The sequence below is a fragment of the Gracilinanus agilis genome, chromosome 4 (genome assembly GCF_016433145.1).
Source record: "Gracilinanus agilis isolate LMUSP501 chromosome 4, AgileGrace, whole genome shotgun sequence".
NCBI lineage: Eukaryota > Metazoa > Chordata > Mammalia > Didelphimorphia > Didelphidae > Gracilinanus > Gracilinanus agilis.
In genome coordinates this window covers 206,116,968-206,129,501 of record NC_058133.1, presented here as the reverse complement: position 1 = coordinate 206,129,501, position 12,534 = coordinate 206,116,968, and the positions used below count along the sequence as shown (strand labels likewise).

General features: G+C 37.1%; 1 protein-coding gene across 1 annotated transcript in view; it reads right to left on the bottom strand.

The window, feature by feature from the left end:
* Positions 1 to 12,534, bottom strand: part of MAP3K3 (mitogen-activated protein kinase kinase kinase 3) — a 112,957-nt gene that overhangs the window by 84,051 nt on the left and 16,372 nt on the right. Inside the window, exons 2-3 of the mRNA XM_044673505.1 lie at positions 6,850 to 6,971; positions 4,927 to 5,019 (exon numbers count right to left, since the gene is read on the bottom strand). Coding sequence (XP_044529440.1) covers positions 4,927 to 5,019; positions 6,850 to 6,971 — 215 coding nt within the window. The remainder of the gene's footprint in view (positions 1 to 4,926; positions 5,020 to 6,849; positions 6,972 to 12,534) is intronic.

The window sequence follows — 12,534 nt, the reverse complement described above, 5'->3', positions numbered from 1 at the left end:
ATGTCAAATGCACAAGTAACTATATCTCTTTCAATGAATCAGTTTTTATGAGTTGAAAAGGTTCTTGGAGGGCATTTAGTCTAACCAGTACCTGAACAAGTATTTTGAGGCAACCCATTCCACTTTTGGATAACTCTAATTATTCAAAAGTTTTTCCCTACATCAAACCTCAATATGCTTCTATGACTTCTCATTACTCCTAGTTTTGCCCTCTGGAGGCAAGCAGACCAACATTTTTAAACTCTTCAAAGATAGCTAGCAAATCCCCTTCTGGAAAATAATTTAAGAGGTAGTCTCTTCTGTTTTAGTCCCATGCAAAGAAGAGGAGATAAAATGGCAGAAGAGAGGATAGGTTTCTCACCTACTGGAATTTCTAGCAATTAGGTTATATCTCCAAAAGCTTCAAAAATCAGACTAAACAGGCCTCGTCCTATAGAAGAGTACTCAACTGTAGGCAAAGAATGTTTACCCTTTCATCATTTTTTTTTTTACATTGCACATGCTTTTTATTAGGGACTAAGCTCAGTGCCAGAATATTCCCAGGTAATCTGGCTACCTTGATAAATTCACCACATATTATGGGGGAAGAGCTGGAGCTTCACTTTCTCCCAATGAGACCTGGCACTGATCTGGCTTACTCCTGTATGCGTCTGCAGCAAAGGTTATAGAGTAGCTCCCTCTAGCAAAAAGAAAAAGGAAGAAGCCCTCTTTACTGCATGTATTACTACTGAGCTTGGTTGGGAGGCTCCTAGAATGTCCAATCAACTTTCAGAATACATAGATACTTTTTACCCTACTCAACAACACTCAATAGCAGAACAGAGGTCTGTACATAAAATCTGTCAATATGACCAAGGCCTTCAATATTGCCTATTGTGAGGGCTGTGGAAGATCATGGCAAAATTTGGTTGTCTAGAGAAATTCATCAGTATTGTTCACTAGCTCCATGGTGGCATACTTGCATGGGTTCTGGATAAAGGATGAGGCTTTCAAAGCTCTTGAGCTTTATCAGTTACCACTAGATGAAGTAAGGCTGTGTGCTTGCTCTCATGCCTTCAGCATATTTTCAGCTATATTGTTGGATGCCTCACCTACCACATTGATGGTAAGTTATTTAACTTGAAAAGGCTTATATAAGCCAAGACTAAAGTGGAGGGAGAGTTGAGTTGGCATACAACATTTTGCTCACAGATGATTGTGTACTCAATGAAGCCTCTGAAACTGAGATGCAAGAGAATAAAGATTGATTCTCTGTGACTTGTGCTAATTTTCACTTGATGATTAACACCAAGAAAATAGAGTTTCTCCACCAGCCAGCATCACAATATCCATATGTAGGTAGAACCATCAGTTAAAGCAAATGGAGAAACTCTGAATGCTGTGGTTAAGGGCATTTCCCTGAGAAGTATGCTTTCTAGGGATGTCCATAGAGATGATGAGGTTGACGCATGCACTGCCAGAGATAGCTAGGGTTTGTGAGGCTCTGAAAGAAAATGTGGGAGAGAAGAGGTAGAGTAGAAGAGTAGAGGCTGCCTACCAAGGTCTATAGAGCTGTTATGCTGACCTCATTGTTATATGCCTGTGAAACCTGGACAGTCTACCAGCTTCGTATCAGAAAATTCAATTGTTTCCATTTGAAATGCCTTAGGAAGATTCTGAAGATCACTTGACAAGATAAGGTATTAGACATTGAGGTCTTTTCTTGAGCCAAACTACCAAGCATTCAAACTTCATTGGGCTGGCCATATTTGTTTGAATCCCAAACACATTTGCCTAAAAGACTATTTTTATGGAGAATTCACATAAGGTAAATGCTCACAATTCAAGGACACTTTAAAGGTCTCTCAGAAGAACTTTAATATCATGATGTGCCCACATCAAAGAAGGTGTCCTATGAGCAAAGCAGAATTGCAGTAGTTCAAAAGAAACCCGACATATGTAAATTTAAAGACATCTCCACTCCAAATATTTATTAGATTTTTTTGGCCTCTTTTTCCAGTAGATCAATTCTTTTTTTTAAAAAAAAATCTTTTCTTCATTGGATTTTTGTGCCTCTTTTTCCAGTTGACCAATTTTGCTTTTAAAGCTATTATTTTCTTTTTGCATTACTTTCATTTCTTTTCCCCATTTTTCTTCAACATGTCTTATTTGATTTTTTAATTCTTCTTTAAGTTTTTCCAGCACTTAAGACTAATTTCCATTTTTCTTTTAAGTTTTGCATATGGTTGCTTGGATTTCACCATCCCCTATTGACTCTGTGCTTTGCTCTTTGTCTTCATAGAAATTTTCTAGGGTTAGGTGTTTCTTTCACCAATTGCTTATTTTCCCAACCTTTTTATTTTTGCCTGTGGACTGGGAATTCTGAAAGCTGCTGATTCTGTCTCCTCTGCTGATAGCAGGACTCAGCACTATGAGCTATTTTGCCCTGCCTTCAGGAGTGTAGGCTTGAAAAGGCCAAGCCCTACAGACTTCCAGGCCTCCCTCTGGATTGGTGCCAGGGCCTAGGACTTCAAGGAGTGAGTCTGGGGTAAGGGGTGCTCTGATGTTGTTGTAGCCAGGGTCCCAGGATTCCAAAGTTGGCCTATGTCCAGGCTTGGAACCTGGCACAGTAGATTGGGGGGAGGGAGTTGTTGGCCAGTACTCCTCTGTGTGAAATTTTGCTTCCAGTTTCCCCTTATGCTATGAAAATTAACTCTTTCTGCCAACTTTCAAGTTGTGTTCAGTGGGAGAGACCCCTCACTCAGTCTTACTGTTGGTTTTTGACTCCTATCATTTTGAGGTGCTTTTTAAAGTTTGTTTTGGAAGGATTGTTGGAGTGGTTTCAGCTTTTGCTGCTACTAAGTTGCCATCTTGGCTCCGTCCCCAACTCCAAATATTTATGCCAATTATTTGTGCCTAACCTGTGACAGAACCTTCTGGGTTCATACTGATCTTAACAACCACAGTGAGATATACTATACATTGACTCCAACATAGTGATGCCATTTAGGCCTCTTCAAGTAAGAAGACCACCCTCTCTGTCTCCACCACCAGTACCACCATCACCACTCAACAACACTCAATAAATATCAATAAGTAACTGCCCATATATACTAAAGGAAGGGATGGATTAAACAACTAAATGGAAAAGGACATATAAGTACATGTCTAATCATTCAATGAGAAAATGACAAGATCTGTATAACAGAGATCAGATAGTCTTCCTTTACCCTATCTGTGTTTCAATTAAATTAAATTTATTCAATAAATATTTATTAAAAAATACTACATGCAAGATACTAATGATTTCTGAACTGCCAAAACTAATAAGCTTTGTTTGATCCTTGTCCTTCTTGACCTCTCTGCAGCCTCTGACTGTGATTACCCTTTTCTCCTTCATACTTTATACACAGAATAAAGATTGATTCTCTGCAACTTGTGCTAATTTTGATTTGATGATTAACACCAAGAAAATAGAGGTTCATACTACTTCCTTCTCTCCAGGTTTTTTGGAAACTATTCTCTTTTGGTTCTCTTCTTTCCTATCTGACTGCTCCTTCTCAGTCTCCTTTGATGGATCTTCATCCATGTCACACTCAAGAGTTCCCACGGGATTCTGTCACGAGCCCTCTTCTCTTTTCCTCTTACGCTATTTCATTTGGTAACCTCATCAACTCCCATGGATTCAATTATCAAATTCAATGCTGATGATTCGCAAATTTACTTATCCAGCCCTAACCTCTCTGCTCACTTGGCACTTCCATACACCTACATATGATGAATGAAACTCATAAAACTCACATGTAGAAAACTGAACTCATTTTACCTCTCAAACCCTCCCTTCCTCCTAACTTCCTTATTAGTGTTAAGGGCACAACCATCCATCCAGTGCCTCAGGCACAACCTAAGTGCCATCTTCCGGTTTTCATTTTCTCTTACTCCCCATATGCAATTTGTTGCTAAAGTCTTTCCATTTTACCTTTATAAAGTCTCTCACATGTGCCTCTCTCTGTCTTGTGATACAAGTACCAGCCCAACACTTATGAGCACTACAATATGAGATGGCCAGTTCCACGAAATGATATTTCTTGTTGGCCATGGGACCAATATTAAAGCTACTTTACCAAATTTCTTTATTTTCATCTCCAAAGAGAATCTATGATTCATTAATTCATTAGTTGCCACTCTTTTGTCCTCTAGTTTCATTTATAGTAACAATGTTGAAATAATATCATTTCCTCTAATATGTCTACTCATTAGTTGCTGAGCACTGATTTCACATTTATCACATCAATAGTTAAGTTTACAAAGTTTCCAAAAACTGTAACTCTTGATATCTTCTGCTCCCTTTTCTGATGCTTTGCTACTGTCACTTCAGAAGTGGAAGAGACATCTTGCACTTTTTATTTTTTAAACTAAAGGTGACTGTTTTTATTTGTTTCATGGATTGTTTTGGCCAAAGAATTCATCACTATGAAGCTAAGCCTAGTGAAAATGAGCTACTTCCTAATTAACTAGGCTCATTCTAGAAGAAAAGATTCCATTTGCTGCAGGAACTACATTAGAATGTTATGCCTTCCAGAGCTTGTCTTCCACTGGCATAATCTGGAGAACCCAAGGTCAACTCCATACCAGAAGGAGGAATCTAACTAAATATGACTTTGTGAAGAAGAAGGTACATTAAATGGAGAAAATAAATATACCTCACTTTAAAATTTTTAGTCTCTCCACCAGCCAAGTAGTTTCCTTAAATTCAGGATCAATTTTAGAGGCTGCATCATAGTGAAATGTGCTACTTACAAAAACAGAATGTAAATAATCTAATTTCACTGCCCTTTAAAAGAACTCAATTGAGGTGATCAATTCATCCCTCTTCCAACTGTAATATCATGTCATACACACTCTGTAAAGATTCATTTCAGTTTAAAGTATAAAACGGTTTCTTACCGAAATTTTCTTTTCTTCACTGGCCCCAGCACATGGGCTCGTTGTTATTGTGGGGCTGTTCAAGAGGGCTGAGCTGCTGCTGTTATGTTTTTTCTTAAAAAAACAAAAAACCCTATTGTTAATACAATTGTATCTTCCATAAAATGAGGTAAACTAAATGAAAGACAAAATATAATGCAGATAAACATTGGTCCCTCTCAGCTAAGATCATGCAGTAATTTCCCAATTAAGTCTTTTCATCAGGAATCACTATGATCAATCTTTTCACCAACCTTTTGACTTTACAAGCAGCTGAAAAAACAACCAATGACTTCACCCAGTTTGAAGGGAAAAAAAAAACCTAGCAGGTCTCTCTGACCCAGTAGAGCTAGATCAGGGCTTGCCTCAATAATGATTTCTTAGCTCTAATCACATCCATTTCTTGAAATGTGTCCTTTTTTCCTCCCTGGGATACCCAGGCCCTCTTATACCCAAATTCTAAAGTAATTCTGGTCCTCTGAAATCAAAGAGGCTATTATTTTTCCATTAAGTAGCTGCTTCCCATTTGATTTTATCTATTTAGAAGGACAGTATTTGGATAGCACTGCACCAAACATATGATGTCACAAAAGAAGTGAGATCACCAAATCCAAATCTGGGAGTGAGGCCTTATTCTGGCAAAACATTCCTTCCAAATGGTATTTTGAACACCCTCTGGTCATAAATGGAAGATTTGAAACAATGAGACAGTAGAGGCATCTATGACAATTTGGAAAGAGTACAAAAGATGAATCCTGGGGGTAGCTCGGCAGCTCAGTGGATTCAGTGGCAGGGCTAGAGACAGGAGGGCCTAGATTCAAATCTGGCCTCAGATACTTCCTAGCTATGTGACCCTGGACAAGTCACTTAACCCCCATTGCCTAGCCGTTACCATTCTTCTGCTTTAGAACCAATATACAGTATTGATTCTAAGACAGAAGGTAAGGGTTAAAAAAAAAAAAGTGAATTCTAGTCCCAAAGAAGTTCAAAAGTAATAAAGAAAATAAAATCATACCATAATTAATCACCCGTACCAAATTATATACTTACCTGGGCTAATGAGATTCTGGACACTCAATACTGCTGGAGTCAGAAAATACTGTAGAGACCTCAGAATCTATAGCACTCTACCTACCCAATCCAGGACCCAAAAGCACTCCTGAAAAGGCCTGAGGGAATCATCTAAAGTGAATTAAATCTTTATTCTATTTGTTGAATGAATAGGCCATTATTTGACCTATATCTCATCTGCCCTTTAGGGGAAGAAAGTATCTATGTAACAACCAGACGCTGGAGGTGAGAGCATGGAGCTTTACTTATCATTTGTTTTCTGGAAAAATAAGAGCTCTTTTTAAAGACGCAAAAGTCGACTCTCAATTATCTGGGAGGTGGGGGAGGCAAGGAATGGTAAGGATAATGAAAAAAATTATATTACATTAACTCTTAGAACATATGTTTAGAAAGGAATTTTACCTTCAAGTTTTATGTATGTCATTATTAAATTTTTAATAAACTAACTATTGATTTAATTTTCCTGAGAGCACTACTGAAGTGACTGGATACATTCCGATTTGGAAAGAAAGTCAATCTAGAATAAACAATTTGCTAGATAATCCATAAGGCAAAATGGAAAGTCAGATATAATAATTTTAGTTCATCTAATCATTCTAAGAGACACAATGCTTAGGGTCCATGAATAAGGATCCAGAAGATTGAAAAGTCAAAAGTCTTAGATACTTTGTCTTCTGGAAGATATTATCACTTACCATTTAATATGGTGAGTAATTATCACTCTAGTCATGAATATCAAAGTAAGGAGAAGTTCTTGGTTTCACTACACATTTCCCACCTCAAAGGCAAACTTGCTCTAGAAGGGTCATCAAATCTTGTAGGAGCCACACCTACCTGTCTACTTGGGTGGCCAGTATCTTTGTTCTTCATGGTCTCAAAGCCAGGCAGTCTGTGACGTCGGCCCATCTGGAGAGCCACCAGATCTTTCATGATTGAATTCAATGCCTCCTGTTCATCTGTAATAAAAGGGAAAACATAGGCTGGAGCACTAAATTTCAAGTCACAAAGGCACTTGCAGAAAATATCCTGCTTGCCACTCTGTGGCCCAAATAAGATCTATGAAACTTGTTTCAACATGATGCACCCACAGGTCAATTTGTATTAAGTGAGAAACTAAACTTAAGTCACTCATTTTATTTGTTTTCTGATGGCTCTCAAACTAAGTGATATTTTTTCCTACTCTACTTCCTTGGGGGGATGGGGGGAGAGGGAGGGAGTTCATAAGCAAAGGGTCAGCCCCAGTCCCTTGGAAGCTCAAACAGAGAAAGTTGAGCCAAAATCTGGAACAGAGGAGCAGTAACTATTACAGCAGAAGTACCCAGAGAAAGTCAGCATTCTGACTCTGTGACATATCCAGCAACAAAATACACTCTTTAAAGCTCCTAGTATAATAATTATCAGGTGGTTACAATAAAGCTAACCAACTATATCCCCTTTTCTTACAAATTTAAGGGGCCCTTCTACTTTCTAATGAGATGGCAATTCTATTGTTTTTTCTTACTAAAAAAAAAACTGTTGCCTTACTAACTTTAGTTTTGGCCTTTTTTCTTTAAAAGAGAACAACCTGAGTCAACTCTTTATCTACCATGCCATGCTCTCTCAACTTAATTACCAAATTTGGGATTGCAGAACATGCCAGATGAAACACTAGAAAGGAACGGGAAAGAAATGTCACCCTGCTTTGCTACAGTGGCAAGTAAATCACATAGGGTACACCCAAATTAAGCAAGCAGAGGTTTCATATAAAATAAATTTCCTACTAAATCCTACAAGTCATCACTTTCTCTGAAACTTTCTTTCTTAGAGTTTCCTAGAACAATGAGAGGTTGTGAGTTGGCTCAAGGTCACACAGCCAATACGTGTCAGAGAAAAGAACCAAACCAGATCTTCCTAGTTCTGAGGTCAGTTCTCTATCAGTTTTGTCATGCTACATGGCACGTGCTAAAACAAAAGAGTTTATTTCATTCTAGAGGCAACAAGTAGCCACTGGAGATTATTGAGCAGGAAGTGACATGGTCAGATCTGATCTTACTAAAAAAGAATCACTTTGACAACTATGTGGAGGAAAGACTGGAAGAGAGATAATAGAGAGAGACCAATTAGAAGGCTATTGCAAAAAAAATAAGGCAAGAGCTGATGATGACCTGAACAAAAATTGTGGCTGTGTGAGTGCTGAGAAGACACTGGATGACAGAGAGACTGAGGACAAAGAAACACCAAGATATAGCAAGTGAATGGGTAATGTGGATTGAGAGAACATGAGTCAAAGATGATGCCAAAATTACAATTCTGAGAGACCAGCTGAATGAGGGAGGGGAATATTAAGTTCTATTTTGGACATGTTATGTTTGACAGGTTCCCAGGACATGCAGTTTGAAACATTCAATAGCAGGCTGGTTACATGAGGAATTTAGGGGAGAGATCAGGGCTGGATATTTAGCGCTAAGCCATCTGCATGGAGCTGAAAATTAAAAAGCATGGGAGCTGATAAGGTCACTGAGAGAGTATAAAGAGAGAAGACGACCCTGGATAGAGCCTTGAGGAATATAAACAGGGGTCAAAATTGGAAGGTAAGCCAGCAAAGAAGACTCAGAAAGAATGGTCAGACAGTTAGGAGAATTTGTATAGAGTTGAAAAATCCCTGAGGAAAGGATGATCATTAGAGACAGAGGCAGCTGAGAAGTCAAGTAGGATAGGGACTGGGTTTGGTAATCAAAAGATCATTGATAACTCTGGAGACAATAGTTTCAACTCAAAGGTCTTTAGCAACCAACTAGATTGAGTTCAGAGATGGGATCCAATATATATTCCACAGCTTTCTTTATTTCTCAAACAAAAGGAAAAATTTTAATGAAGAAATCATTTTTCATTTTGCAGAAGACGGGCACAGTTATAGGAGTAGTTTAACTAGATGCCAAATTTTATTTCCAGGAAGTTAGCTGGATCCTGGCATCAATTAATGATTGAATTTTTTTGGGAAGTTCAGGTAAAAAAAATGCACTCTTTAGGAATGATTTGGCACTATCTCCTGAAATCAGAAACAACTGACACCACTAATGTAGAATTATAGGTATTGGTCTCAAGCCAAAGCTATATTCATCTCTTGCAGAGTCAGGATCCTAGGCTATTTGAGAAAAAAAAATAACAAAGAGAGAAATGAAAAAGCTGACTATTTTAAACATTTCTTCCTGGCTTGTTATTTTGACATGATTCATAAACTTCATTTGAAAAAGAAAAAAAGCTTAAGAAAAAAACCTTATCATAGTGATAAGTAATATTTATATAGCATTTCAGATTTGAAAAGTGCTTAATATACATATCTCATATGATCCTCATAACAACCTGATGAGGGGAGAAACAATAGCTATCATCCATTTTACAGACAGGCTTAATTTCAGGATAAAAACACCAAAAAAATACAATCCATGTATATATACTGAATAGGACAACATACAGATTAGGAACCAGGAATAACAAATGTACTAAAGTCTAGGTGATACAAAAACACACAGGAAGGTAGGTGGGACCTGGATTAGCTACCTGGTGTTAGAGTTCCTTAAGAGGTAAATTTTGAATAGGCAGGCTGTTCTAACTGTAGCTTAAGGATTTGAGGAAAAGAAAGTTAAACAAGGATGAAAAGCAGGTGTGTCCTTAAGCAAGTATTGGATATAAACAGAGAGGTACTCAGAGATGAAGACAGGGAAAGAGAATGAGATCAAATATTTGGTATAATACTATAAAGTTCAAAAAAATAGAGATTTTTGCTTGATTCACTGGTCACCTATTACCATTAATGGGATCTCAGGAATGTGATATCTTTTTTTCAACTTAATTTTTTTTCATGGTACGTGATACATATTGTCTCCCTCCTTCCTTCCTTCCCCCCCTCCCAGAGTTGACAAGCAATTCTACTGGGTTATTTATACATATATTATCACTCAAAACCTATTTCCATGTTTCATTTTTGTAATAGAGTAATCTTTTAAAACCAAAACCCCAAATCATATACCCATATAAACAAGTGATAAATCATAAATTTTCATCTGCAGTTCTACTCCCACAATTCTTTCTCTAGATGTGGATAGCGTTCTTTCTCATATGTCCCTCAAAATTGTCCTGGATCATTGCATTGCTATTAGTAGCAAAGTCAACTACATTTGATCATCCCACAATGTTCCAGTTGCTGTGTATTACATTCTTCTAGTTCTGCCATTCCCCAATCAAGGGACATCCCCATATTTTCTAATTTTTTGACACCACAAAAAGCACAGCTACAAATATTTTTGTACAAACAGATCCTTTCCCATTTTTTTAAATCTCTTCAAGAACCAAACCAGTACTGGTATTGCTGGATCAAAGGGCATGCATTCTTTTAAAGCCCTTTGGGCATAATTCCAAATTGCTTTCCAGAACAGTTGGATCAAGGAATGCGATATCTCAGATAATACTTCATGCACATGATATGGAAATGAGAAGGAAAAACTACTGGTGATTTAACCATAAATAAGGTAGGAATTGCAGCATTGAGACTAGAGGTAGCAGCCGAAAGGAAAAGATTAGAAAGAATCAAATATACTTTAGGACTTAGGGCAAAGACTGGAAAGTGGAGCTATCAATGGTGATATAGAAACTGAATAAGGAAAGTCATAGAATCACAGAATTTGAATGTTAGAAGGCATCTCAGTGACCATCTAGTCCAACCCTTAAACCAAAAGAATCCTTACTATAATACATTTGGTAAGTCATTCTACAGTCTTTCTGCTTGAATAATTCCAAGAAGGAGGAAGTCTCTACCTCCTAGGATAGCCATTCCACTTCTGGACAGCTTTAACTGTTAGGAAATTTTTCTGGACTTCAAGCCTAAATTTGTTTTTCTGTGTTTTCCACTTATTACTCCTGTTTTTGTCCTGAGGCCAAATAGTGATATCAGACTAACCCCCTCTTTGACATGACCTTAAAATACTTGAAAATTATCATGTACCCCCCCATTTCTTTTATTTTGCAGTATAAAGACCCAAATTTCTTCAATTTTTCTCAAATGCCATTGACTTAAATCCCTCCATTATATGGCTGTCCCCTTTGGACACTTCATTTTTCCCCCAACTGTGCTGCTCTAAAATTAACACAATACTTGAGGTGTGGTCCAATCAGGAAAGGACCAAAAATCATGATCTAGAGCTGGAAGGGGTCAGAAAGGTCATCTAGTCCAACCACCTCATTTGCCAGATGGGAAAATTTAGGTCTGAGAGTTTAAGTAACTTGCTCAAGGTCACATAGATAGTAAGCATCAAAGGCAAGAATCACTCAAGATCCCCTGACTCCAGAGTCAGTGTTTTTGGAACAAGCACTTCCTATATCCTGGAAATATGCTTCTCTTAATGTAGCGCAAAGGTTTTGTTGGCTGCCATATCATGCACCTGATTAATGTTGAATTTGCAGTCCTCCAGATCTTTTATAAGATAACTTTTGTCTAATCAGGGCTCCTCCTCCCTCTTGTACTTATTAAGTCAATGTTTGATCTAAATGCAAGACTTTACATTTATCTTGCTTGAATTTCGCCTTACTAGATTTAACACAATGAACTAGACAGTCAAGCTATTTTATACATTTTTCCTTTTTATTATCACAAATTTGATAAACACGAGCATTTCTATATAAAAAGGAGAAGAGAAAAATAAAGTTATATGTAAAACCATAAATTTCCATTAGGCATAGCTTTGGAGTTCTTTATATATTTCGATTTAACATAGTTGTTTCAATATCGACTATATGTATATATATATATATATATATATATATATATATATGTCTCTGTCAGGGCCTCCTGTGCTCTCTTGTTTATAGTGTAATTTAGTATCACTCTACCAAGATCCTCAACTCCTCAATTCTCTCTGTAATGCTCCTCCTCAAAAAGCATAAAAACTTTGTTATAACAAAAAAGTACAGTCACACAACATACATATACATATTAGCCATGCCTAAAAATATGTTTCTTTCTGTACCTCTAGTCCATCATCTCTCTGCCAGAAGGTGGGAAGCATTCAACACTTTTCTGTCATCTCAACTGATCATTGCATTGATCAGAGTTCTTAAACCTCACAGGATTATTTTCTTTATAATGTTGTAGTCTGTATAAATTGTTCTCCTGCTTCTGCTCACTTTACATTAGTTTATACAAGTCCTTCCAAGTGATTCTGAAATCTGTCCCTTTTGTCATTTCTTAGAGTGTAAATAAAACCATTATTACATTCATATACGCTAATTTAACCAGTCATTCCTAAATTTAATGGATACCCATTTTTGTTCCAGTTCTTTGTCACAATAAAACTGCTGTTATGAATCTTTTTATACATATATGGATCTTTGCTCTCTTTTATCTCTTGGGTTTTATTTTTTAAAGCATAGACTTTTATTTCAGTTCCAAGTTCCAAGGCAAGAATACGATATTCATTTCATATATGAAGTCATGTATAATATAAGTCTGCATTCGCTATGTTTTAAAAATGAAAAGATAGAATA